This window comes from Emys orbicularis, chromosome 12 (assembly GCF_028017835.1).
Source record: "Emys orbicularis isolate rEmyOrb1 chromosome 12, rEmyOrb1.hap1, whole genome shotgun sequence".
NCBI classification, from domain to species: Eukaryota; Metazoa; Chordata; order Testudines; family Emydidae; genus Emys; species Emys orbicularis.
Genome location: NC_088694.1, coordinates 1,809,910 through 1,837,483, shown reverse-complemented (window position 1 = coordinate 1,837,483; position 27,574 = coordinate 1,809,910). Strand labels below are relative to the sequence as shown.

At 48.8% G+C, this 27,574-nt stretch overlaps 1 protein-coding gene across 1 annotated transcript; it reads left to right on the top strand.

The window, feature by feature from the left end:
• The first annotated feature begins 270 nt into the window (after positions 1-270).
• Positions 271-13,047, top strand: LOC135886474 (BPI fold-containing family B member 4-like). Its single transcript, XM_065414196.1, has 15 exons — positions 271-376; positions 1,469-1,583; positions 3,078-3,185; positions 3,927-4,070; positions 5,023-5,086; positions 5,575-5,638; positions 6,911-7,002; positions 7,795-7,974; positions 8,401-8,454; positions 9,538-9,705; positions 9,816-9,883; positions 10,318-10,360; positions 10,895-10,958; positions 11,897-11,970; positions 13,024-13,047. Exons 1-15 carry the CDS (start codon positions 271-273, stop codon positions 13,045-13,047), a joined length of 1,368 nt encoding a protein of 455 aa, XP_065270268.1.
• Positions 13,048-27,574: the final 14,527 nt, after the last annotated feature.

The following is a 27,574-nucleotide window of genomic DNA, read 5'->3' as shown; positions in this document are numbered from 1 at the left end:
CTGAGAGGTGTCAGAAATGCTTTGGTGGTGCAATAAATGGTGATATGCTGTTCTTGGGCCAAACCCTGATGTCCTCACTCAGCTTTTACTCATTCCTTACGGAAGTGACGCTCCCATGGGCTCCAGTGAGAGTTTTGGCTGAGAAAGGACTGAGCGGGGTGCCAGGATTTGGCCCACGGGCCCTGGATCTCTCAGCAGGGGCCTGTTTTTCCTTGGTTACACTGCAGTTGCACTGACTGGAGATTCTCTCTGCAGGGATCAGAGCTGAAGATGTTAAAGGTTTTGGGAATTGTCCTCTTCTGTAGCCTGCTGCCCCTATCTCAGGGAGTGGTCCCTGGAGTCTTTTCTGTAGTCAGTCCAGAGGGAATTCAAAATGGTAAATAGAAAAATATGGGTCACGGTTATGCTGCAAACTGTGTGGGATGATGAGTGGGAACAAAGCCTCTCTGAACTGCCCCTTTGCTTTGTCACCTTCCCTGTTCCTACTTTATTCTGTATTTACTCACTTACCGGGGGCAGTCTTGGCTCCTCAGAGCTCCTGGTTCCAGCAGGAGACTCAGAAGTGATCATGGGTCTTTGTAGGGCCCTGTGCAATCCCGGAAGGGTCAGGAGCAGCAGATGGTGCAGCACAAAGCCGCCGCTTGGCATCCCAGGGTCTGAGCCCAGGTCCGCATTTGCCCCTCTGTGCCTCAGTTTCCCATCTGTAAAAGGCGGGGAATTGACTTTCCTTCCTCAGGGTTTGTTGTGAGAATTAATGAACGAGTTAATGTTTCTAACGTATATTGACATACTCGTACTAAAATTGCAATTGTGGTTATGCCCCAAATGGAACACAAACGGTACAAGCTGTGCTTTCAGCACTAATCTGGCAAGGGTGGTAGCAAGTTTGTAAAGCAGACACAACTACATAGTAATCCTGTTAAAATTAGATTTATAGTGTGTTAAGTTCGCGGTGCACACACAGAAATGAGATTAAAAACATAAAATTCTCTTTCTAGAAGGTTGCAACGTAACACGACTTTATTGCTTAGATTCTAGAACCCTAACGCACAAGAACCAAAACCAGAGACACACAAAACAATCTGCTCTCTAAGGCAGAGATGCACAAGTCACCCCCCTTACTCTAGGCTGGCTCTTTGCAGACTGACTGTACAAGACCCAGATCACACGCTTCCCTACAAAGCCCCGTAGTCTGCAAGCAGGACCAGGAAACCCTTCTCACTGAAAGTGCTAGCTTGTAATTATAACACAGTTTCCCCTACACCACACTGAGGATGCTCTTCATGGTTACCTTTCAGAGCTACTAAGCCAAGGACTGTTTCAGTTCAGTCCATATTGTAAAACATTGCTCTCCCCCCTCCCCCGTATGGTGTTATATGGATTACTGATGTAACACTCACACCTTGAGTTCCATTTGACTAGGGGTCACTCTCAAGGATCTCTGGTCTCATGGAAAGATGTGTTCCAGTTGTCTCAGGTGCATTGCTTCAGGATGGGCTTCTCCAAAAGCATCTCCAGGCGATACAGATCCCCGACATCGTGAGCGGAGGGGGCCTGCTCGGTTCACTCATCAGCATCACAGGGTAAGCGGAGAACAATATGCTAAAGCTTCTGCATTGGGGGCCTGACCCAAATCCCACTGGATTCAATGGGGGTCTTTATGACTGACTCCAAAGGGGAGAAGCAGGGGACAAGCTACCATCAGTAAGAATAAGGTCAGTCTAGAGTCCCTATCATGGATCCTTATACTGATTTATACCAGGGGAGAAGCTGGCCCTCAGTGCCAAATTCCCAGCTGGTGCTGTTGCCTACTGATGCCAGTTGTGAACTCAGACTCAGATTTCATCCCTTGTGGTCCATGATTGCATCTCGTATAGAAGAATCATTTATTGTTATCAAGGGCCCCAACCAGTTGAAGTCACTGGAATGACTTAAGAAGGTAGTTTTAGCCTTTCCTTTGAACTTCCTTCCTCTTTGGGTCCAAGTCTCCCCCCTATATGACCCTCAGGACGCTCTGTCATCATCTGTAGGTGGCAATTCTCACTGGGACATCCCACACCTACTGCTCTTTCCAGACTGTAAAGGTTGTTATGCTTGTTCTGTGCGTCCAGGGTTTTGGCTTGTCAGAATAGAACAGATTTTGGGGACAAAGAACGTTGACCCCAATAGCTTTTGCAGGTGCAAATTCACACACATACCGATGTGCGGGTGTTGGGGTATTGAGAGCGCACGTGCATGTGCAAAGGCAGACACCTGTAAGTGCCTAGTGTGACGTGTGCAGAGGCCAGGATCGGATTAGTTCACCTGTCAATGCACTGAAGAATTTCCATGGTTTGGATGGTCCACAGCACTGTGTGCGCGAGGTGCTTGACAGGCGAGGAAAAGGGCAGGTCACTGCCCACCAAACGTAGTCTAACTGCAGATCGTAGCTATGCTGTTATGCCACAGGCTGTCATTCCAGCTCTCCCACGGGTTGGTAAGATGGGTGTGTGGTGCATTGTGGGCAAGATGCCCAGGCTGCATCTCACCGTAGCAAGTTGGACAACAGTGTGACAGTCTCGGGGGGTGCGGTTTATATTTTCAGATGCAGAATTATAGCTGTGAAGCCATTGTGTGTGCGTGTGCGTGCGCAGCAGTGTGTGTGTGGGGGTGTGTGTGTGGGGGGGTGGGGAGGTCAATGATAGGGTCAGAATGAAAAAACATATGCAACTTCCTGGATCAGCCTCACTCCAGGACCCCACTTTGGCTTTTTGCTCAGGACTGGGTCTGTGTAGCACCAGCATGCAGGTTTGTATCCTACACAATGCATCCTGCTGCAAGTGATCGCTCTGCCAGGAAAGCTGCTTTTCCCTACCCCCATTTTAACTTCTGCTCCTCTGGGATGTGAGTTCAACCATGTTAGACTGCCTTCGCCTCCCCACCCCGTGCACCGTTTTACACGTCACCACTGCATTTGGCCCATTAGTTTTGTGGGTAACTTCTAAAGTGCAGCTCACAGAGGGCTAATCTGGGATGTCAGTTCCTGACTGTGTGTAACTGCTCAGCCGTTTCTCACAGCCTCTGCTTTCGTTCTGCAGACTAGAAGTTGTTAACGTCCAGCTGCCTACGGTGTCGGTGACGCTGCTGCCTGGAATTGGGGGCCAGCTGACCATCGCTACTAAACTGGAGATCAATGGCAACTTGTTGTGAGTGCGGGGTTGACAACCTGCAGCTTTTTGTTCTTCTCGCTGGCACAAAGAACTGAACGATGAATGGATAAGTTGGTCAGATGCTCTTTGGAGGAGTCCTGACTCGCGCTGGGAAAAGCAGTGGGCTGTCTCCCGCCCTCAGATACCTGTTGGTGGCTCCCCCTGAAGGCAATGGGTGCCATGAACCTGCATCTGAGGGCATAACCTGGCTCACTGTAACTTTTGTTTCACAAAACACAACAATTCGGATACCTCCCTCCTGTAGAAAAATCTCTGTTACGCCCGAGGTCTGTAGAACTCAGGGGTCAAAACACAAAGAACAGTAAAGAGGGAAAAAACCTGTGTGTTAACCTACTGCAACCACTTAGACCCAGTTTATTCTCATTACTTCACCTCAGGAATACAGAGAGGTGGATATTTTTGCAGTGCACCATGTTGTTTATGCAATTTCCTCATTGCAAAGTAACCCTACGTCTGTGTGCATCACGGCATCTAGGAAATTTACACCTTGTATGGATTTTCACATGATCCCCACAGGTAGCAATGTGCTGACAGCGCCGGTGCAGAAGTCAGTTAATAGCATTTGCAGTGAATTTCAATAGAGAGAGGTGTGAGATTTCACTAATTTTAATCTGAACATCATATCATGGTTTTGGAGGTTATAAATGTCTCCTTAGATGAATCCTATTGCAGCATGCTGTGAGATGAGCTATATCTAACCTGAGTTTATTTCTTTAGGCTATCTGGGCTGATCCATATTTCAGTGGACGTGAACCTTAACGCAAAAGTCAGGGTGACCGACTATTCAGCAGGTGTTTTCCAAGTTGTAATTGAAGACTGCCAGTCCCTGCTTGGTCCCTTTGACATCCGGCTCCTCTCAGGGTAGGTGCCAGTGGTTTTCCCGCCTTCTGTAGTGATCATCAGTAGGGCTGAGTGGATAATACATTTTTCATTTTGGGCCCCCCCCGTGGCAGCAGATGTGGGGTAATTCTCCACCCCCATCCCCCTGGTGAAAGTCTCATCCTAATCTGAAGTTGGTTTAAAACCTGAAGCATGAGGTTTCTTGTCATTTCCAAAACTCTTTATCTAAACTAAAGGCAGCTAACGCTACCTCGGACTGTGGAACTTCGGCGGTTCTAGTCCAGGGGCAGGCAAACTTTTTGGCCTGAGGACATCGGGTTTCCAAAATTGAATGGAGAGACAGTTAGGGGAGGCTGTGCCTCCCCAGACAGCCAGGCATGGCCTGGCCCCCAACCCCTATCTGACCCCCACACACACTTCTCGCCCCCTGTCAGCCCCCCCGGGACTCCTACCCCATCCACCACCCCCTGCTCCCTGTCCCTTGACCGCCCCTGGACCTCCCCCCCAACTGCTCCCCGCCACCCCATCCAACCCCCCTCTTTCCTGACTGCCCCCTGGGACTCTTGCCCCCATTCAACTACCCCGTTCCCCACCCTCTGACCGCCCCGACCCCATCCACACCCCCGCCTCTGACCACCACCCCAAACTCCCCTGCCCTCTTACCGCGCTGCCTGGAGCACCGGTGGCTGGCAGCACTACAGGTGCGCCACCCAGAGCATTGTGCCGGTGGCGGGGCGAGCTGAGGCTGTGTGTGTGTGTGGGCGGGGGGGGCACAGCAGGGGAGGGGCCAGGGGCTAGCCTTTCAGGCCAGGAGCTCAGGGGCCGGGCAGGAGGGTCCCGCAGGCCGGATGTGGCCCGTGGGCCGCAGTTTGCCCACCTCTGTTCTAGTCCCTTGCTACCTCTCTTGAGACTTGTGTTTTTAGCCACCCTGGGCCTGCTTTGGCTTTCATACTTGGTTGTCTTTCTCTTGCAGTTTGCTGCCAATATCAGTGAATGGATTAGTGTCTAGCACCCTTACGACAACTCTGCCTAGCCTGGTGAGATCAAAGACGGACCACTCCTGCCAGAGGGGCATTGAGAAGCGGATGAGGGATGGCCTGGATTGTTATTTTATTAGATTCATTGTGAAGTTTGCTAGCCCAGGCACTGAAGAATCAGAACTGATTGGTTACAGGGGCATGTGGAATTTCAGTTCTCTTCCTGTCTCGTTTTCCCTCTCTTTTTTTTTGTCATTGTTTGGATGTCCCACCCTGTGCAAAGGTACGGAGGGCAGGTAGGCAGCCTGGTGGCTGCTGGGACCTCTCCCCCGGGCCCTGTCCCCTTCCTGGGGTGTGTGAGAGCAATTACTAATCTCTGAGATGGACATTCACAATGAAAACTGTTCTCCATAGTTCTGAGGGTTTCCTCACTGAAGCCCAGACCCTGCTGCCCTTACATTGATAGCACCTTTTCCCCAAGGACTCCCAATGAAGTTGGTGGTGGGTCTGCTAGCAGATAGGTGCTGAGTGTTTGCTGTTTTTTACAGTTGTGTCCAGTAGTCAACAACATCGTCACGCTCTTGAAAGTGCAGCTGCTGGGCACCGTGAATGGTACGTATCTTGCACAAGCTTCCTTCCCGCTTCCTCCCCTTTCCCAGTAATCCCAGCACATGGAGCAGTCGTCGTTCTGTGGGTCAGCGTAAGCCCTGCAGTCCACAGGGGGAGATCCACGCCATCGGGGGCTCGGGCCCACCCTGAGAGTGAGAGGCTACAGTCAGGGATGATGCCAAAGGTGGTTTGCTGGTCAGGAGTTTTTCAACAAAATGTGTTTTCATGGACAATGAAGATTCCTTGAATTTGTTTATGGGAACGAGCCAGTTCTGATGAATTTCCTGACTTGAAATTGCCAGAGCATCCAATTTAGCCATTTTTGAAATGAAACATTTTGGTTTTTGATTCAAATTAACTTTTTGTTTTGAAATTTAATTTAATTCACACTTCCCCCCCCCCAAAGGTTAAAAAAAGGGAAAAGGCCATCATCAAAAGGTTTTGACTGACTGGAACCGACATTTTTTTGCCGTGTCAGTTGGTGAAAATTTTGGAGATTTCAACTTTTTGTCCCAGTTTGGGATGGGAATTGTGTGTTTTTTAACTATTTCCTGCCCAGCCTTCGTTCAAGCTGCACGTCAGGAAGTAGGGCTAGAGTTCCTAGGCAAGTGTAAAGGAATCAAAGCTAGAAAAAGGGAGGGGTAAATCAGAGTCTGCTGTAACTGACCCTTTTTCCAGCTTCACGTCAGCTGCTTTTCCTACTACACTCGTCTCTTCCGCTCCCCTGGGGGGTGAGTCAAACCATTGTAGGTGTCTTTAGTCTCACCCCCACTTACGCTATTTACAAATTACCACTGTATTTGGCTCGTTGCCTTTTTGGCTATATTCTAAGATTCAGATCACAGAAGGCCTAATTTGGGAATCCTTCGCTTGCCCTGAGTAGCACTTTCTCGGCTTAATCTTGAGCAAGGAAGATTTAGGTTTGATATTTAGGAAAAACTTTCCAACTCTAAGGCACGGGAACAGGTCACCAAGGGAGGTTGTGGAATCCCCATCACTGGAGGGTTTTTAAGAACACGTTGGACAAACAAACACCTGTCCGAGATGGTCTAGGTATATTTGGTCCTGCCTCAAGATGGCGGCATGGACTAGATGACCTCGTGAGGTCCCTTCCAGCCGGACATTTCTTCTATGAAACAGTCCCACCAAAGCCAATGCCCTTTGCTACTCAGCATGAGTAACGGTCTCAGCCTTGAGCCCAGAGCAAATTGGGAAGCAAAGGAGCTGGTTGGCTTGTTGTTTGTTCTTGATGTGACGGACTCTGTTTCTGTGCAGCGCTGGTCCCACTTGGTGCCGTAGGAAAGATCCAGTATCAGTTAGCCAGCCTTCCACTGATAACTGACCTGCATGTCGGACTGGATTTAAATGTAAGTGTTGACTTTGGATAACAAAACCCTGAGACTGCATTGTGCTGTTTTATGGCGTTTATTCTGATCACTGTTCTTAGGGGGAGTCTGTTTGCCTTCAGGGACATTGATACAGCTAATATAAATGAGGAATGCCCTGCACAGCATAACCCTAGAGTACAGCTGGCCTCATTACTATTAAAATACTAGTCGCACATTTAGGACATGATCTGAAGCCCATTGAAGTCAATGGACTTTGGATCAAGCCCTTTGCTTTTCTCTTTGCAAATCATTGACAACCCTTTCCTGATTACTGCAAAGATAATCATTACTGGTAACTATTGCATGTCAATACACAGGTATTGGAGTTAGGATTAGTTATGTCCCAGGCATGTGTGAATGAAAACGTGCCTAGTGAATATCGCGGTGGTTCAGCCTTTGAGTGAATGTTCATGCACGCAGCGTGGCAGGAAACAGCCAGTTCCACCCATCAGCTCTCCGTATCCAAACCCTTTCATTTGCCAAGCAGTGAAATCCATGGGGTGGAACACAGCAGTGAGCTAAGGGGTTGGTTTCGGGCCTACTTAATAAAACAGAGAAACCTTCATTATGCATCGTAGAGTTTAGCAAACTAACGTTTTGTTAAATGTAAAGAGAACTGTTGAGAGAACAAAATGTTCTTAAATAAGAACAAGAGTGGATGACCAATAGGAAAGGTGTAAGCCCAGCAGCAGCCTCGCTCGGACTTGCAGTTGCAGGTGACTCTCCTTGTTTGAAGGTGATGGTTTCACTCGGTACCATCTCCCTTTCCAGTCTGTGATCCATCAGGTGGGAGGAGGCAACATCTCCCTCCCTGTCAGCGCCGTCCCCGTGGCCCTGCCTGCCCTGCAGGGCAATGTTCTGAACCTGGGGCTGAGCCAGGCTTTCCTCAACGCCGCACTGTCCCTCCTCGTCCAGATCCAGCCACAGACATTTATTTCTACATTGGACGTGGTGAGTACTGAGTGCCGGGGTATTTCCATCCAGGCTAAAGGAAATATATGGGCGCCTGTTTGGAGCATTGGTTGCATCTCCTGATGCTCTGGGCAGTTCCTAATTCACCTGCCCTAACTCACTGAGATGTGCTTAACAGCTTGGAAAGTATTGAAATAGCAGAGACGTTAACTCTGGCCGGGGAGCTGTGAGCATGTAGGAGTGCGACCAACATTCCTCGCGTGTCCCAAACTTCCGCGCAGTCCGTGGCAATTTTGCAGAGCTAGGACTTCCGGACTGGGCAAGAGGCTGTGAGCAAACTGGCTGGAAAGTGAGAAGTGGCTCTGGGAAGCAAATGGGTTGCTGCTGAGAGGGTGAAATCTGCCATTTAAATCACTTAACCCCCGAGCTTGGCGTTTTCAGCTGAATGTTGTTCTGTTTCCCCAGTTCTCTGGTGCCACCCAGCTGATGGACGCCATTGTGGCTCTGATTCCTGCTGGGGTGAGTGATGTATTCGTGTTGCATTACACGGTGTGCGCGTGTAAACACCATCAGCTCTCTGCACTAGGCATCATGGTGAGCCCTAGCATGCCGGGTCAGCTCTGCTGATGCTAGCGCCCTGGGATCTTTATGCCTCCTGCTCTCAGCCACGCAGTACGTACCTCGTGGCTAATTCAAGCGGAAATGGTCCTGGCTCCTCTCCCTACAGCCCTGCTGCCAGGAGGTGTGAGGGGAGCAGCAGGCCACAAACAGACTTTCTTCCTTTCCCTCCAGTCCTGCTGTCTCTGGAGGAGGGCAGTGGTTCATCTGCAGCCTTTACTCAAGGCACTGCCCTCCTGTGAGGGACTGGCATTGCAGCCAGTCTTCTTACATTGGGGTTGGCCATAGGGTCTCTGCTGCCCTGAGCAAACCGGGAAACATCCTCCCCTACCAGCCTGCATTCGCCAGCACAAACAGCGGCTCACCGTTATGCAGCCCCCGCCTCCTGGTCTGGCTCTGCACTCTCGCCCCTGGGTGGCTCGCCCCACTCTGATATCCCTCAGGGCGGGCTTTCTGCCACAGGGCCCTCACTGCCCCCAGCCCCTTCCAGAAGGATCTGCAATCACTTCCCTGCATTGGTGCTTTCAAGAGCAGGGAGAGGTGACCGGTGCTACCCAAGGCACCTCACAGGAATGGGCAGAGTGACAGGACAGGAATGGGGCGGGGGTAGCGGAGTCAGTGGGCAGGCAGTCACCCTGCAGGGAGGTCAACTCCCCCCTTCTCTGGCCACACTGAGTGTCTGGTATTGAGAGACTAAAGCCTGGCAGCTGCCCTGAATAGGATTCATTCGTATTTCCCAAAAGCTCCCTGCAGCCTGCTGAAGAACTTGTATTCGCTCTGCAAGGTGCAGGAAATTCAAACCCAGGATCCCTACAAGGTTTGGAAATCACCCTGACCTCTCACTGGGATTCTGAGCTGGGTGGGGGTCTAGTTATGAACTGCTAGGCCCTTGGCGCTAACCCATCATGTTCCAGCTGGCTTGTGTTAATAGAAGGCAATATCCAGTTCAGTTCACGCCTAGCCCTGTGTCTCTGATCCCTACAGTGTCCCAACTGCTCTGTGGTATCTCCTCTGAACATTAAAATAACAACGCTTGGGCCCCCACTCATCGCTCTGGAAGCAAACAAAGCCACTGTCAAGCTCTCTGTCAAGATTCAGGTGTTCACGAAATATTCGGATGGAACCATCCAGACTCTCCTTGCCCTGAAGGCTGTAAGTATGGCTGTTCAGAGTTCAAACTGGTACAGTCTGCACCCAGCTGACTGAACCAATCGCAAGTGGAGTTGGAACCAACTCTTCAAACGGACTCTCTCTCTTTGCAGGACCTTGTTTTAAATGCCCAGGCCTCTGTTGCTGGAGACAAGCTGCTGCTCAGCGTATCCCTGACCAGGTATCCGGTCTCGCTGTTTGTGCGTCTCGGCAGCACTGTCTCCAGAAGAGGGAACGGGGAACCAAGTATACAACACAGTGCACTTCCTTGGACTGGCCTGCTTTCAGCAGTTCTGAGACCCGCAGTGCCCAGGGACTTGACGAGGGGCTGCAGGTGCTCAGGAAATCCAGGCAGTTATTTGTTAGGGGCTTGAATATGGACATGGGGTTGGAAGTCAGGAATCCGTGTATGAAAAATCTGGCTCGGGGTTTAAAAGCTGAAATATCTGTGTACGTGTGACTGTATTTTGTATGCGTGTGTGTTTCTCTCTCGCTGTACTCTGGGTGTGTGACTGCTCCAAAGATGTTCACCCAACCATTTTGTCTCTGGAAGATAAAAGATCAAATCAGACGATTTGCTGGCTGACGAGGTACCACTTGTGTTCTTTTCCCCAGTGCGGCTCTAGTCTTGGAATCTTCAGACGTCGGCATCGTTAGCGTAAGTTCGTTTTTCCAGAAATATCTAAAAAACACGGTCAGAACCAACAGCTGCTACGCCGCATATCTGTGGGGAGAGGAGACCAGCAGAGATCTGTAGCACTGGAGGCTGCTGTTGGTACAAAGGTTGCTTTCTCCCGCCCGTGGTGATGGCCTCAGCTCGCTGACATTCTTAATCACTAGCTGCCACAGTTCGTAGCTTGAAGTTGTTCTTCTGTCATGTCATTCTCCTTCTGCCTCCATCAGGTGACACAGGGTCAAACCCTAAAGTCCTCACTCCAGATTCAGGCAAAGCTTCCATTGACTGAGTGGGAGCTTTGCCTCAGAAAGGAGGGCAAGACATCTGAGTGAAGGTTTGGCGAAGAAAACGGGCAATGTTTGCTCTCCATAAGCTGCATTGCTAGGAGATGAAGCATTAGGTTGCTCTCATGCTGCAGGGCCAGCTGAATTCCAGCCTGCGTTACCCATGGTAAAGCGCGTGCCTGGCTGTCACATGCTGGCCAGCAGCTCGCTGGATCACTCTGCTCTGTTTCAGGTCTCTGGTCTCGGGACGTTGATCAATAAACTTTTGGTGGAAACTTTTGTGCCGCTCATCAATGGTAAGGCCAGCTCGGGGCTATCTTCAGAGTTCAAATTGGCCAGGGACGTCCCAAAGCAAATGTCTCTGCTGCTTTGATGGTAAATCTCTGCTGGCTTCTTAAAGTCACCGTGACATTTAGGTGCTTTTTGAATTTGAATGGGAAGAGTTGAAGTGGGGCTGGAACCAAACCTGCAGCTTGCTGGCAGCTGCTTCGGAGCCCTGGGAGACAAATTGTCAGTTGTCTTGCTAAAGCCTTATTGGTGATGGTGATAATTTTGGGCTAGATAATTTTGGGTTTCCCCTGCTTAGGCAGCTGCCCGGGGGGGGGGGGGGAGAATTCCCCTGCACCCCCCTTTTCCTTGAGCAGCCTGCCTACAGGGGCCCAGAGCTGCAGCTCCTATGCCTGGGGAAGTGGATGGGCTACTCCGAAGATGTGCCCCCTCCTATTCCCCAGGGGAGCCTCTCACCAGAATGGGAGGGGGCAGGGGGGGGAGCCAGGGCTCCCCCCAACTCCCAGATTTGCAGCTAGCAGGACTGGCTGGCTGAGTGCATGAGAGGGAGTCTGCTGCACCCCTTGAAGGGGAGTAAAATGTTCCTCCTTCCTCAGCACAGCTAGTGAATGGCCTCTCAGTGCTACCCGGGGGGGGGAGGGGCGAAAGCCCCAGAGCTGCGGCTAGAAGCCGTTACCTAGCCCTCTATTCCTAAGGCACCTGGCCCTGGCTAAGATGCTTGTGGCCCTTGTAACCTTTCACAATAAAGAACCTCAGAAATGAAAACAGATGCATTGCCAAGTTTCAGGCACTGTTTGTATTTGATGAGACTCAGCTCCGGTGCCCCCAGCCTTCCCTGTGCTAGTCTGATGGGTAAACTCATGTCTAGGGTGAAAATTCAGCAGGTGCATGGAACAGCTCAGCTTCACCAGCTGGGTGAAATAAACCTACTTGTTGTCTCTTCCAGAGGCTCTGGCTGTCGGACTCCCACTGCCAAACATGCTGGGCATTAAGCTGATTAACGCTGTTCAGATTGTGGAGGTAGGGATTCAGAAGGGCTATTTCCATCTGCCCTGCTGCCGCCTCTCCCGTCTGTGTGCTTGGAGCAGCTCACCCCTGAAGTTTGTCGCTGGCCAGGGAGTTTGCCTTTTGTAGAGTCAGATACGTTGTCTGTGCTGCACCAAGTTCCCTCCCTTTCGAGTCAGGGACACTTCTTCTCTGGGAGAACACTGCGCCTTTAAAGGCACTGGCCGGGGTTGTAGGAATTGTACCTCAGGGACCAGCTTTGCTTCCTGGAGCAGCTCAGTGTGCAGGAAGGGTGCACAGATGGCCTCTGCTGGAGCACAGGGACTGGCTTGTGACACATCCATACATGGGATGCACAAGGGTGGGGGGAGTCTTTGCACCATCACCCTCCCTGTACTGGTGCAACGCCCATGCACAGTTCTGCCCCCAAACCACGATGATTCCACGGTTGCCCCTTGCCTCATTGGTGTCACATCTTTGCATATCGCAGCCTCTCGTCCCTCCTTGCTGCAATCATTGATTTCTTTAGCGAAGGACAGGCTCGGGTGTGCTGCCAATGCGTTAGCAAGGGGCTGTCACAAAGGTGCCCCCCTCCTGCTGGAACTGCCCCAAGGATCTGTCATTTCTTGTCTGCTGAGAACGATGAGGCTGTCTCCTAATTTTGAGGCCAGGGGAGGTGGCAATCACAGATGCACTCAGCTGCGCTGTGTTGGAGGCGTTTGTGCTTTTGACAGCGTTCTGGAGAGCCCGGCTCAGTGTTCCACTTGTAATGGAGGAGGGGTGGCTGGGGAAGTTACGCTCCTGATACATTTTTATGAGACCCTAAAATAATTGACCTCCAGCAGGGATTATTGATCAGGACCCAGAGAGGGGAGTCTCCAGCAGAGGCAGGGAAATTGCTCCACAGCCTTCCTTTAAGTTTGGTGCCAGAATTTTTACCAGGAGCTTCCAGGAACACTCCAGACCACCTATAGCCCCATAGCTGATAAAGGAACAGACTTAATGAAATGACCCATCCTTTGGGGGTAAGAAAGTAAGTTAAACTTGTCACTTTTGGAACTTCCTCAGGGCCTGGTTGTGGTGCGTGTGTGAGCCTGGAAAGCCCAAAGCAGGCCGAGGTCTTTGTGGTGACAGCGCTGACAGCAGAAAGAGAGCCAGAAAGACCCACAAGAATGAAACATCTAGACTGATATCATCCTATTTCTTTTTCTAGCTTGATTCAAGACTGAGTCAGATTTTCAGGTAGTTTAGGCCTAATTTGCACGTGTAAGTACTAGGATTGCACGGTCAAACGCCAGCTAACAACAGTGCACGCCAATAACGAGATGAATTAGCAGTGTTTGTGTACTGCAGATGAGGTTAGGTATGTAGCTGAATGGCTAAACTCTCTGAAAACCTGGTCCCTGGCGGGATAGTGTCCCAGGTGATTCTGAGTTTTACATGGGAAAACACAGTAGATTTAGTATAATGAACAAGTGATGGTTAAGTAAATTTCACCGTCTCAGGGTCAGGAGAGTTTCCTGTGCCAAGCAGTGGATTATGGGTAGGCAGGGGTGTGTTTCACTTTTTGTAACTCTCTTAATAAACATTTCTACTTTTTCAACACTCCACATTGTGCTTCTCTTGTCTGTTTCCCAGAGACCTCCCTGTGTTCAGTTCCCCACTGCAGATTGAGTTCACTTTTGGTAATTAACACACAGATCTTTGAGAAGTTGCTCACCAGAAAACTCCCATAGGACTGTTCCTCCCGATCTGTAACAATGTAGCAGCTTGTGTCTCTACCTGACCAAATGTTAATCCAGGACCAAGAATCAGGACGACACTGCATTTCAAAGGCCACCAAGAGAGTGCTGGTTTCTAAAATCTGAGAGTAAGGGAGACTACTAGAGAATGGCTATGCCATTCTTCTCCACTGGAGGGGGACTCATGCACACCAAGTTCTATGCCTGCACAGACTAAAATGTCCTGGACTCCACCATTGTGAAAAGGGAATTGAACTCGGCACATTTTGCTTTAAAAACAAGAGACCCGACTGGTTAAAATGAACCTGGGGGCCCGATTCTCCTCTCATACGAGTGTCCATTGGCACTAACCTCACCAAAGCCAGTAGAGTTACACCCGGGAAGTGAGAGGAGAATCAGACCTTGGCAGTGTTGGTGAGACCAGAGTCTGTTCTTGGCTACACAAAAGGGGGAAGGAAGTTACAGTAAATTGGAGAAATTCAGAGAACGTTCACTCGCGGGTACTTAAGGAACTTAGCTGAAGCAATCTCAGAACCGTTAGCGATTCTCTTCTGAACTCATGGGGGAGCGGTGGGGGTCCCAGAGGACGGGAGAAAGGCAAACAATAGACCCCATCATTAAAAAGGGGGAAAAGGAGAATCTGAGGAACTCTAGATCAGTCAGCCTAACTTCAGTATGTGGGAAGATGCTGGAAAAAATGATGAAATAACCGATTGGTAAGGACCTAGGGGGCAACAGGGTTATAAGGACCAGCCAACATGGATTTGTCCAAGAACAAATCACGCCAAACTAACCTAATTTCCCTTTTTGACAGGGTAACCAGCCTCGTAGATAGATCACACCAACTGCTCCCTCCCCCACAGTCTGGTCTTCAGTGAGGCTTTTGACACACACTCACAGGATGTTCTCATAAGCAAACTAAGGATATGTGGCTTGTATGCAATTACTCTACGGTGGGTGTGCAACTGATTGAAAAACCATACTCAGAATAATTCTTAATGGTTTACTATAGAATCATAGAATATCAGGGTTGGAAGGGACCTCAGGAGGTCATCTAGTCCAACCACCTGCTCAAAACAGGGCCAATCCCGAACTAAATCCCCAAATCCCTAAATGGCCCCCTCAAGCATTGAGCTCACAACCCTGGGTTTAGCACTGAGCTATCCCTCCCCCCTATGAAACTGGGCGGGCATAGTAAGTGAGGTCCAACAGGGGTCTGTCCTGGCTCCAGGACTAGTCAATATTTTCATTAACGACTTGGATGATGGAGTGGAGGCTACACTTATAAAATTTGCAGATGACACTATGCTGGGAGGGGTTGCAAGCACTTTGGAGGACAGGATTAGAATTCAAAATGACCTTGATAAATTGGAGAATTGGTCTGAAATCAATAAGATGAAATTCAATAAAGACAAGCACAAAATATGACATTTAAAAAGGAAATATCAAATGCACAACTATCAGGGCCGGCTCCAGCTTTTTTGCTGCCCCAAGCGCAGCGAAGAGAGAGGGGGGGAAAAAAAAGCCGCGATCGGCGGCACTTCAGCGGCTGCTCTACCGCGCCGCTTCATTCTTCGGCGGCAATTCGGCAGCCGGCCCTTCCCTCGGAGAGGGACCGAGGGACCCGCTGCCAAAGACCCGGACGTGTCGCCCCTTTCCATTGGATGCTCCAAGCACCTGTTTGCTGCGCTGGTGCCTGGAGCCGGCCCTGACAATTATATATAGGGTCTCACTGGCTAGGTGGTCGTATAGCTGAAAAGGATCTGGGGATTACAGTGGATCAAAAATTGAATATGAGTCAACAATGTGATGCTGTTGCAAATAAGATAAATGTCACACTGGGATGTATTAACACGAGTGTCGGATGTAAGACACGGCAGGTAATTGTTCTGCTCTACTTGGCACTGGGGAGGCCTCAGCTAAAGAACCGTGTCCAGTTTGGGGCACCACCCTTTAAGAAAGGTATGGACAAGTTAGAGTGAGTCCAGAGGAGAGCAGGGAGAAAATGAAATTAGAAAACATGAGCTGTGAGGAAAGGTTGAAAGAACTGGGCATGTTTAGTCTAGAGAAGAGAAAACGGAGGGAGGACACAAGTCTTCAAACATAAATGTTTGTTACAAAGAGGATGGAGATCTTTGTTCTCCGTGTCTGGGGGTAGGACACGAAGCAATCAGGAAAAGGTATGGCAGGTATTGGGAAATCGTTTCCAACTCTAGGGCTAGTTAAGCTCTGGAGCAGGTAAGTGGAATCCCCGTCATTGGAGGCTTTTAAGAGCAGGTTTGACAAACATCTACCAGGGCTGGTCTCAGTTTACTTAATCCTGCCTGAGAGCAGCGGGTTGGGCTAGATGACCTCTTGAGGTCTCTTCTAGCCTGAAGTGTAGAAAAGGATTTAGGGTAAGGATCTTTAGATATGTTCTTGGCCTGGTTCTCCCCTGCGCTACACTGGTTGGTAGCAATGGGGTTACACTGGAGAGTAACAGAGGAGAATCATCATTAGTAAAACATCAAACGTATATTTCTAAATACCTATCGTAACAATGCAATAGGGCACTTTGGATTCTACAGCAGCACTAATTAACGTACAGCCCATGAGGCTTTGCCTTTCGCCTTGCTATGTGTCCAAGCTAGGCATCAGCTAGCATTATGGCAGAGACTATCAAGTCTTGCTTAATTACAAAATGGCCGTAGGCTCCTGGAAACTTTGCCAGTGGTTGCAAGTAGCATCACATCAGCATGGCTGGAGGGCCGCGTTGGAGCTGAGATTCATGTGCATCTGTCGCTTGCACCTTGGGAGCTACACCATGCGCCAGCATCCGATTCAAAGGCTTCATTTGCATGCAGGTTAGAGATCTCCTGTCAAAGTGGGCAAGCCACTGGCGTGCAATGCAAAGCTGCATTTCTGTGAGCAGGTCATGCCTGTCTGTTTACTCAGATCCACAGCTAGCTCCATGCACCGACTGGCGTAGGCCCCCTTTTTAGAGGAGCAGCCAGCTTAGTGTGTGTAAAACCACAAACAAACCCACAAGCAGGCGGAGCTGGGGCTCCGGGCTGAAAATCTGGTCTTGTCTAATGGGTGATTGTGTCAGCGCATTGGGATCACAATATCCAACTGAAAACGATTTAAAGCAGCGAGCAGCGGCACCCAGGAGCCGGCAAACAGGGCTGCTAACAGGGGAGTTTAAGTGGGAGTTTACAGGGGGAGGCGGAAGGGGAGGCAGGAGGGCGCGGTGGTTGGTGTGCTCTGTTTCCCCAGAAGCGGTGGGCAGAGACCATAGCAGCCATGAGCCAAGCAGCAGGGGAAACAATGCAGATGATTGCATGTGGCAGCTGCGGTATGTACATGGTTCTAGCAGGGGCGCCTGATCAGAGGTATGTCTGTATGAAATGCCGCCTAATAGACCTGCTAGAAGAAAAGATCCGAGGGTTGGAGATGCAGGTAGAGACCCTGGTAGAGTTTAGAAGGGGGTTCGAGCAGCTGATGGAGCAAAGGCAGGGAGTGGCGGAAGGGGAATGCTCAGGGGCGCAGGTAGAAGCAGGGACTATGGTCTGTGAGGGGGGAATGTCGGGGGGAGAACAAGAGCACTGGAAGCATGTGACCGTCAGAAGCAGGCCAAGGAAAAGGAGGGCCAGTGAAGGGGAAATAGAGCTCAGGAACAGGTTTGGGTGTTTGGATAACGAGGAGGGGAGGCAGCAGGCGGTAACTGATGGTGGGAGGCAGAGGAAGAAGAGAAGAGCGGCTAGTCCAATAGAGAGAGGGGAGGAGTTGATGGAGACAGCATCAATACTTAGCCCGGGGAGGATACAGGATGGCACTAGGGGGACTATAAGGGAACATAGAAAGAGACAGGAGTTACGACTACAGGGAACAGGGGATAGATTAGTAGATCGCACTGTCAGCAGGCAAAGGCAGGTTTATGTGATTGGAGACTCCTTAGTGAGGAGGTTAGACAGGCCTGTGACCAGGGCGGACCCAGAAAACAGAAGGGTGTGCTGTCTACTGGGCGCTAAGATACGGGATGTGGACCTGCGGTTGAAAAGGATCCTAAAAGGAGCAGGTAAGAACCCCTTGATCATCCTTCACGTAGGAACGAATGACACAGCTAGGTTCTCGCTAGAGAGAATCAAGGGAGATTATGCCAGGCTGGGGAAGACGCTTAAGGAAGTCGAGGCTCAGATTATCTTCAGTGGGATTCTGCCTGTTCCTAGAGAAGGACAGCAAAGGGCTGACAGAATAGTGAGGATAAATAGCTGGCTAAGGGAGTGGTGCTATAAGGAGGGCTTTGGGATGTACAGCCACTGGGAGGCTTTCGGGGACAGACAGCTGTTCTCACGGGATGGACTTCACCTGAGTAGCGAAGGAAATAGACTTCTGGGAGGGAGGCTGGCTCATCTCATCAAAAGGGCTTTAAACTAGGAATTTGGGGGAGACGGTTGGGAGATGTCCAGTTAATCTCCACGCCAGATTCCAACACTGAAAAGGAGGGTGAAGAAATAAGCACAGATATAGGTAGGGGAAAGGGATTGGACATAAGAAGGAGGGGGCGGATGGACAGTACGGGGTCCGTACCAAATTGCATAACTAATGGGAGAAAGGATAAACAGCATACAATAAGATGTTTATACACCAATGCGAGAAGCCTAGGTAACAAAATGGAGGAATTGGAGCTCCTGGTCCAAGAAATGAAACCGGATATCGTAGGAATAACTGAAACGTGGTGGAACGGTAGTCATGACTGGAGTACAGGTATGGAAGGGTATGTGCTGTTTAGGAATGACCGGAAAAAAGGTAAAGGTGGGGGAGTGGCATTGTATGTCACTAATGAGGTAAACTGTAAAGAATTAGTAACTGATGGAATGGATAAGACAGAGTCTGTCTGGGCAATAATTACACTGGGTAAAAGAACTACTAGAGCCTCCCCTGGGATAGTGCTTGGGGTGTGCTATAGACCGCCAGGATCTAGCCTGGATGCGGACAGAGAACTATTTAATGTTTTTAGGGAAGTAAGAACTAATAAGAGCTGTGTAATCATGGGGGACTTTAACTTCCCGGATATAGACTGGGGAACAAATGCTAGTAACAATAATAGGGCTCAGATGTTCCTAGACGTGCTAGCAGATGAATTCCTTCATCAAGTAGTAACTGAACCAACGAGGGGGGATGCCATTTTAGATTTGGTGCTGGTGAGTGGTGAGGACCTCGTTGAGGAAATGGTTGTAGGGGACAACCTTGGCTCGAGTGACCATGAGCTAATTCAGTTTAAACTAAATGGAAGGATTAACAGAATTAAAACTGTGACTAAGGTTTACGATTTCAAAAAGGCCAACTTTAATAAATTAAGGCAACTACTTAGGGAAGTGGATTGGGCTAACATACTTAGGGATCTAAAGGCAGATGGCGCCTGGGATTATTTCAAGTTGAAGTTGCACGAGCTGTCCGAGGCCTGTATCCCGAGAAAGGGAAAACGGTTAGTAGGCAGGAAATTTAGACCTAGCTGGATGAGCGAGCGTCTCAAAGGGGCGATTAAGAAAAAACAGAAAGCGTACAAAGAATGGAAGAGGGGAGGGATCAGCAAGGAAACCTACCTTATTGAGGTCAGAGCATGTAGAGATGCAGTGAGAAAGGCCAAAAGCCGTGTAGAGTTGGACCTTGCGAGGGGAATTAAATCCAATAGTAAGAGGTTTTATAGCCATATAAATAGGAAAAAAACAAAGAAAGAGGAAGTGGGATCGCTGAAGGATGTAGATGGAGTGGAGATTAAGGATAATCTAGGCATGGCACAATATCTAAATGAATATTTTGCATCAGTCTTTAATAAGGCTAATGAAGGGCTTAGGAATAGAGGGAGCAGGACAGAGGGGAATAAAGGAGGGGGGATTGACATTACAGTATCAGAGGTGGAAGCCAAACTTGAACAGCTAAACGGGACTAAATCGGGCGGACCGGATGATCTTCATCCGAGAATATTGAAGGAACTGGCGCCAGAAATTGCAAGCCCCTTAGCGATAATTTTTAATGAATCTGTAAACTCAGGGGTGGTACCGTTGGACTGGAGGATAGCTAATGTGGTTCCTATTTTCAAGAAAGGGAAAAAAAGTGACCCGGGTAACTACAGGCCTGTTAGTTTAACATCTGTAGTATGGAAGGTCTTGGAAAAAATTTTGAAGGAGAAAGTAGTTAAGGACCTTGAGGTGAATGGCAATTGGGACAAATTACAACATGGGTTTACGAAAGGGAGATCGTGCCAAACCAACCTGATCTCCTTCTTTGAGAAAGTAACAGACTTTCTAGATAAAGGAAATGCGGTGGATCTAATATACCTCGATTTTAGTAAACCGTTTGATACGGTACCGCATGAGGAATTATTGGTTAAATTGGAAAAGATGGGGATCGATATGAAAATCCAGAGGTGGATAAAGAACTGGTTAAAGGGTAGACTGCAGCGGGTAGTACTGAAAGGTGAACTGTCAGGTTGGAGGGAGGTCACCAGTGGGGTTCCTCAAGGTTCGGTTTTGGGTCCGATTTTATTTAATCTATTTATTACTGACCTCGGAACCGAATGTAGGAGTGGGCTGATAAAGTTTGCGGATGACACAAAGTTGGGAGGTATTGCCAATTCGGAGAAGGATCGGGATATCCTGCAGGGAGACTTGGATGACCTTGTAAATTGGAGTAAAAGTAATAGGATGAAATTTAATAGTGAGAAGTGTAAGGTGATGCATTTAGGGATGACTAACAAGAATTTTAGTTATAAGCTGGGGACGCATCGGTTGGAAGTAACGGAGGAGGAGAAGGACCTCGGAGTCCTGGTTGACCGCAGGATGACTATGAGTCGGCAATGTGACGTGGCTGTGAAAAAAGCTAATGCGATCTTGGGATGCATTAGGCGAGGTATTTCTAGTAGGGACAAGGAGGTGCTGCTTCCGTTATACAAGGTGCTGGTGAGACCTCATTTGGAGTACTGTGTGCAGTTCTGGTCTCCTATGTTTAAAAAGGATGAACTCAAACTGGAACGGGTACAGAGAAGGGCCACTAGGATGATCCGAGGAATGGGAAACCTTTCCTATGAAAGGAGACTCGAGGAGCTCGGTTTGTTTAGCCTAACCAAAAGAAGGCTGAGGGGAGATATGATTACTCTCTTTAACTATATCAGAGGGATAAATACCAGGGAGGGAGAGGAATTATTTCAGCTCAGTACCAATGTGGACACGAGAACAAATGGATATAAACTGGCCGTAGGGAAGTTTAGGCTTGAAATCAGACGAAGGTTTCTAACCGTCAGAGGGGTGAAATTTTGGAACAGCCTTCCGAGGGAAACGGTGGGGGCAAAAGACCTCTCTGGCTTCAAGATTAGGCTAGATAAATTTATGGAGGGTATGGTTTGATGGGATAACATGATTTTAGTCAATTAGGCAATAACGTGTCATCACTGGTAAAATGAGGGTCCAGCTGGAAAATCTTGCCAGTATGCTCGGGGTTCTACTGATCGCCATATTTGGGGTCGGGAAGGAATTTTCCTCCAGGGTAGATTGGCAGAGGCCCTGGAGGTTTTTCGCCTTCCTCCGCAGCATGGGGCAGGGGTCGCAAGCTGGAGGATTCTCTGTGACTTGAAGTCTTTAAATCACGATCTGGAGACTTCAACAGCTGAGTTAAGGGAAAGTGGGTGGGTCAGCTTTTGTGGCCTGCATCATGCGGGAGGTCAGACTAGATGACCATAATGGTCCCTTCTGACCTTAAAGTCTATGAGTCTATGAGTCATTGAAAACATGCCTTGTAGTGACGCTCAGTCTGTTCAGCTTGACAGAGAAGGTTAAGAAGTGACTTGATGACAGTCGATATGTCCACGTGAGGAACATAATTTGATACTCGAGGGCTCTTCCATCTTGCAGAGTGAGGCATAACAAGATCAATGGCTGGAAGTGGATGCTGGACACATTCAGGCTAGAAAGGTGCCAGTTTTTAACAAGGAAGGTGATTAACCATTGGAACGACTCACCACGGGTTATGGTGGCATCGCCAGCACTGGACATTTCAAATCCGGATTGCGTGTTTTTCTACGCGACCTGCTCTAGTTCAAAGAGGAATTAACTCTGGGCCGTTCGATGGCTGGAGCTATGCAGGAGGTCAAAGTTAGCCGATCACAGTCACCCCTTCTGGCTTTATAATCTATGAAACTGTAACACTTCTGCAACTGGACACCCCCAAGAGCTGTATCTGAGGTCAGATCCGAGCCTGCTCCCTCTCCTGCCATATTTTCCTTTGACCTTTCCTGTGATGGCCACAGCCCTGGACGTGCATGGACATTGTAAAACCAAAAGGGAATGAGATCTGGCCAGGCAGGTTTCTTTTTTCCAAACTGTTGATGCAGATAGAGGACAAATAGCATCCGTGCAATAGAACCACCTCGTCAAATGCACCCAAGTGGCAGCTGAGCAGAGAGCGGGAGGGGGTCAGGTGATGAGTCACACCTAGTGTAGGATGAGGCAAATATTCAAGTTTAGAAAAGCCTGTATGGCTTATTCTGGCCTTTAATGTTCTTATGTGCCACGCGCTGGGAGGCTTATCAGTTGTTGGCCCCTTTGCCGTTTGTTTCTCTGATGCTGATATGGACCATGCTACTTTTCTAGAACTAAACAAACCTATTTTGGAATGAGGAAACGGACCAGAGTGACACAGCCCAAATAACTGTGTTCGTCTCTACGGTGCCACGAGGACTCCTGTTCTTTTTGCGGATACAGACTGACACGGCTACTACTTTGAAACAGCTTCAGATAGCTCTCTGGCTATGGGCCCCACACCATTTTGTGGGGGATTTTTCTGAATCTCTCTGCAATTTCTGAGTAATTTTAGAAGTGAAATATGTTCTTGAACAACCGATTTTGAAGCAGCCTGCAGAATTAGGGCCAGAATTGGGGATACACCATAATTGGGCTCTGAGGTGGGCTACCGTATCTGATCATGTTAAGGTCAGGAGCACTGTAGGCTCAAAGACTCTTTCGGATGTAAGGGCAGCAGCATCGGAGAAATGAGAAGGATCTGCACAGCTGAGAAATCTCCCACTGGACCGGACCTGGAAGAGGCAAGAGCAATTGAATTAACATGGGACGTTTGTTTCTAAAAGGGAGCCAGATGAGGTTCAGGGGGCTTGTTGGGGAGGCGAGAGGGACTTGGGGAACCCCTTGTTTTATGGGTTTCTTTCTGTCTGTGTAAACCTAGGGATTGAAAGGAGCAGTGCCTGTGTTGCTAGAGAGGGGTCAGCTCGTGCTTCAAGAGGGTCACAAGAGTAGGAACCCAGAGAAACAGAATTTTATTTTTTTTAAAGTACAAATACACCCCCGCTCCCCCTGTGCTTCCGTGACGGCGGTGACTGCCCAGCTGTCCCTGTCTGTCTCTCGCCATTCTACTGGGTGCGATAGGGCCATAGCATCACGCAGGAATCTCCTCCCGCTTGCCTCCCTTCAGGCGAGTTCTTACTCGGCTGGATCCTGCCTTTCCTATGCTTCGGCGTCGCTGGCGCACTGGGTGCTAAGCCCTGTCTATGGGAGGCAGTTGTACCGGGTTAAAGGCTTTTTGCCTCTCTGAAAACTGGAACTGAAAAAATGACATGAATATTTTCAAAATAATGCCCCCCCCCTTTATTTTGCTCTAGCATGAGTAGACTGATATAATTTGTCTGTCAAATAGTTACTGAACTAAGTGTTGACGCACAGACTTGCACTGAAATAATGAAAGGTGTGAATTACAGCCCATGTCGTTACTTTGGTGCCAGTTTCCATGTAGACAAGCCCTAATTTAAATTGGTTTTGAAATCAGTTTAGTTAAACTGATGCAAATCCCTGTGTGGACATTCTTAGCTGGGTTTAGGGTGGCATGTTTCAGTTTAGTTTAAACTAATTGTTGCTTGTCTTAAGCCAAACCAGAATAAGTGTGTCCATACAGGTTTTTGCTCTGGTTTAACTACATCTATTTAAAATCACACTGTTAGTTAAACTGGGGTAATATTCTGGGGTAGAAAAGGCCTTATTTGGTGCTCTCTGCTGCTCTCCTGTCCTGCTTCGTGCTCCCCTTCTGACCTTGTGTGATTGCCATATTGACAGGTTTCAGAGGGGCAGCCGTGTTAGTCTGTATCAGCAAAAAGAACTAGGAGTCCTTGGGGCACCGTAGAGACTAACAAAGCTTAGGCTCAAATAAAATTGTTAGTCTCTAAGGTGCCCCCAAGGACTCCTGCTCTTTTTGCCATATTGATATTTACAATCTTTGCCTTTTTATGGTCCATTTCAGCTCCCAGTTACATAGCTCACGCAGCTGCAGCGGACAGAATGGCTGGCACTAGCGGCTGTAATGCTCAGGTAGCAGAGAAGCGTCTCGGTCTCCATTGGTTTCTCTCTGGTGACTGTTATGTGGGGACAATACAGATTTTAGAGGGTGACTGAGCTCTGCTATCTAAGGGTTACGAAACTGACCAAAGTCTATACCTTAGGCCAGCGTGGCTACTGGGTGCATTATTGCTACTAATGGGCTGGCAGGAAGGGTTTCATCAATCGGGAGGAGAGGGGAAAGTAAATACCTCCGGTGTAACTTGAGAAGTTCAGGCTTTTCAATTTGCTTTTAGCAAGTACGTCTGTGTCCTCAGTGGTTTGTAAGGAGGAGTTAATCCTGTTTGCATTAAAGTATCTTTGCCTTTTGTGCTCTGTCCTCGTCTTGGTTCTGTTTGAGCTGATGAAGGTTATACAAGGAGATGTTTAGTTAAAGAATACAGCTCACCACAGGGTCTGGCATGAGGAATTCACTTGATTTGCGACATCCCGAAGGGAAGCCAGGAACGTCCTTTTCATGGGTTCCAAGGCCTGAAGGCAGCATTACGGTTTGGGATGAATCTACTCTTCCATCTTTGGTAGCAGCTGCAACCTCAGTACAAAACAGCAGTTTGGTCCAGAGTCCAGCCTGAGTCCTGTACAGCTCGTCTTCGTCAGCATTGCCTGGACATGTGCAGGGTTGTTGTAGCCGTGTTGGTCCCAGGACATTAGAGAGACAAGGTGTGGGAGGGAATCTCTTTTTGTTGGCCCAACTTCTATTGGTGAGAGAGACATTTTGAGCTTCCATAGAGCTCTTCAGGTCAGAAGAAGAGGAGCTCTGTGTAGCACGAAAGTTTGTCTCTCTCACCAACAGAAGTAAGTAGCTTGTGACTGCTGTTTGGTGTGAAGCCACATGACTGTTATAAACATATGGGGGAGTCAATATCTGCTTCTGAATTTCAACACAAGGGTCTTCTTCAGTGACCAATATAGTGTATGTGCAATATCTGGAACTGGGGCTGTCAGAGGTACACCCAACCTGAAGGTCTCCCAACTCATTTGAGAGCGTTCTGTAGTGCGTAAGTTGGGGTTACATTGTTTCCATAAGAACAATTTGGTTCCTGAGGTCTGGATCAAAAAAGGCAAATAATTCAATTAACTAGCGATTGGGCTGTGTACTCACTGTGGTAAGTCTGTGCTGTATTTGTGGGTAAGAAGGGTACAATGGGTCAAAATGGGAAATTATTCCGAAAGCAAATAAAGTGTTTGTTAAAGGAACAATTGATCTATTTGTGAAATGACAGAGTAAATGACCTTGTTACTATCTTTCGTTACAGCGCCTTTCGTCCACAACTCTCCAAGTGCTTCACAAACATTCATGTGTTCATTACAAAATACGTAGCAGGCAGGCACTCTTCCAGCTTCACAGAAGCTGGGCAAATCAAGGCACAAAAAGCTTAAGTGACTTTAAAAAAGTGAGTGTAATCATTGACAGAAGCAGGAATACAACGTGGGAACCTTGATGCAAGTCCCTGCTCTAAGCAATTGGCAATTCCCTCTACCAGGGGACAGATGCTTTAAATGAAATGTCTAGTAAAGCATGTCAGCACTGTGCCTGTCAGTTTGCTCCCTCTTTGTGCCGGTTAAAGGTTTCAGAACATACAGCCATGCTGCCCTGAAGCTGATTTTCAGAGAAGGACTTCGGTTTTTGGAAACACTCGCTTGCTTTCACGTATAACCGTGCTTTGTTGCAGGTGCAAACATGAGTAGTTGGATGTCTAGCTATGGTGCCTTTTTGCACCTATAAAGCAGGTAGTTTAACTATATTTGCACCAACAATTTCTCTTTCACACAGTTATTTCGGGGTGCAAAACTGCAAAACAGACACCACTTGTTCATTATACTAAATCTACTGTGTTTTCCCAGGTAAAATTCAGAATCACCTGGGACCCTGTCCCCCCAGGTGCCAGGTTTTCAGAGAGTTTAGCCATTCAGCTACATACCTAACCTCACCTGCGGTACACAAACACTGCTAATTCATCTCGTTATTGGCACACACTGTTCTTAGCTGGTGTTTGACGGTATGTTCATGTGCTCAGTGTAACCGGACGAGGACCAAGGCCCCCATGTTCTTTTCTTTCTTCTGTCTGCAGCTTCTTCAATAGCTTCCCTTTGAAAGGCTCTTTTGTGCGGCATATTCCATTTGCTCAACCCGTTTCCCGGTCCCGTGTTCCTCTGAACACCGCCCCTGGGAGAACCCACATTTCGCTCACTCTCTGGTATCATTCATAGTGTCAGGACCCCCCTCCCCAGAACCTGCCCTGCAGTGCCGGGCTCCCGCATGGGAAGTCACCAGACCCTGTCCCACAGGGTCTAGAGTCTAGTGGCCTCCGAGACCTGCATGATGATTAACTCAGGCTCCCTGTCCCCAGGTGACTGCGCAGTCCAGGAGGAAAGATGTTTGTTTTGTACCTTGAGCATTTTCCTTTGTCTCCTTGTCCCGTCTCATGGGACCACACCTGGGACTGTGGGGAGAGTCAATCGAGAGGCGCTGGAGTATGGTGAGGGAAGCCTCCTTCTGCTTGCTTCAAACCAAAAGCAAATCCCACAAATCGTCTGGTGCCGCCCGTCTTTACATCATCTTGTTACGTTCATCTGCCAAGCACTGGGAACGGCCCATCCGTGGTGGCCTCTGACAGGCTGGGGGCAGTGAAATATCTGCCTCGCTGCACTCTGACATCTGCGCCATGCTGGGACTGAGCCGATTTTGAAAACCTTGAATTCACGAAAGTATTGGCAAAGTCGAACCTGGGGTTTGATTCACGGTGGGGTCTTGTTGGGGGCTATTGGGAGCATTTGGACAGCCAGTGGGTATTTGGGAAAGTGTTTGCAAATCCCAGCGTCTTCACAGATTTCAGCCTGAGTGATGTGTCCCTCTGCAAAATGTGCTTGTCACCATTTGTCATCCATTAGTCTCCTGTTTAAAACCTTGCAATCCGCTAGTCAAGGAGCAGAAACCACCTCACGGGACCAAGGCTGCTCCTAGAACAGTGAGCCGTTCACACACAGTCGCTTGTCTAAAAGTTGTGGGCCGGATCCTTGCCCAGTGTAATTGGTGTAGTTTTATTGACTTCGGTGGAACTGTGCCAATTACACTGAGTGAGGTGCTGACTTCAGTGGAACTACGCTGATTTACGTCTGGGCCTGTTTGTCTCAAACCGTTGGGCAAGTATTTATTGATGCTGAACCTGTTCAAAGAAATCAGACTCGATTTGCAAATGATTCTCAACCAGAAGAAGGGAATGCATTTCTAGCAGACACTATTCATGATGAAAAATGTCACCATTGCTCTTCTCTAGCCACTCGTTTGGGCTGGCTTTGTATTGCATGCTGTCCTAGAGCTGGTTTCCTGCTAGGTCTTTGTTGAGAGCAGATATGCTGCGTGCGCAGGGTAAGTGGTGCCCAACACAACTCCTCCTTTTTCCCATGGAGTGTCCTTACCAAGTGTGTTGTGTTTCCACAGTGTGCCAGACTGGCCAGCCCCCCTGCAGCAGGCTATTCGGATCATAGACATCCTGGATT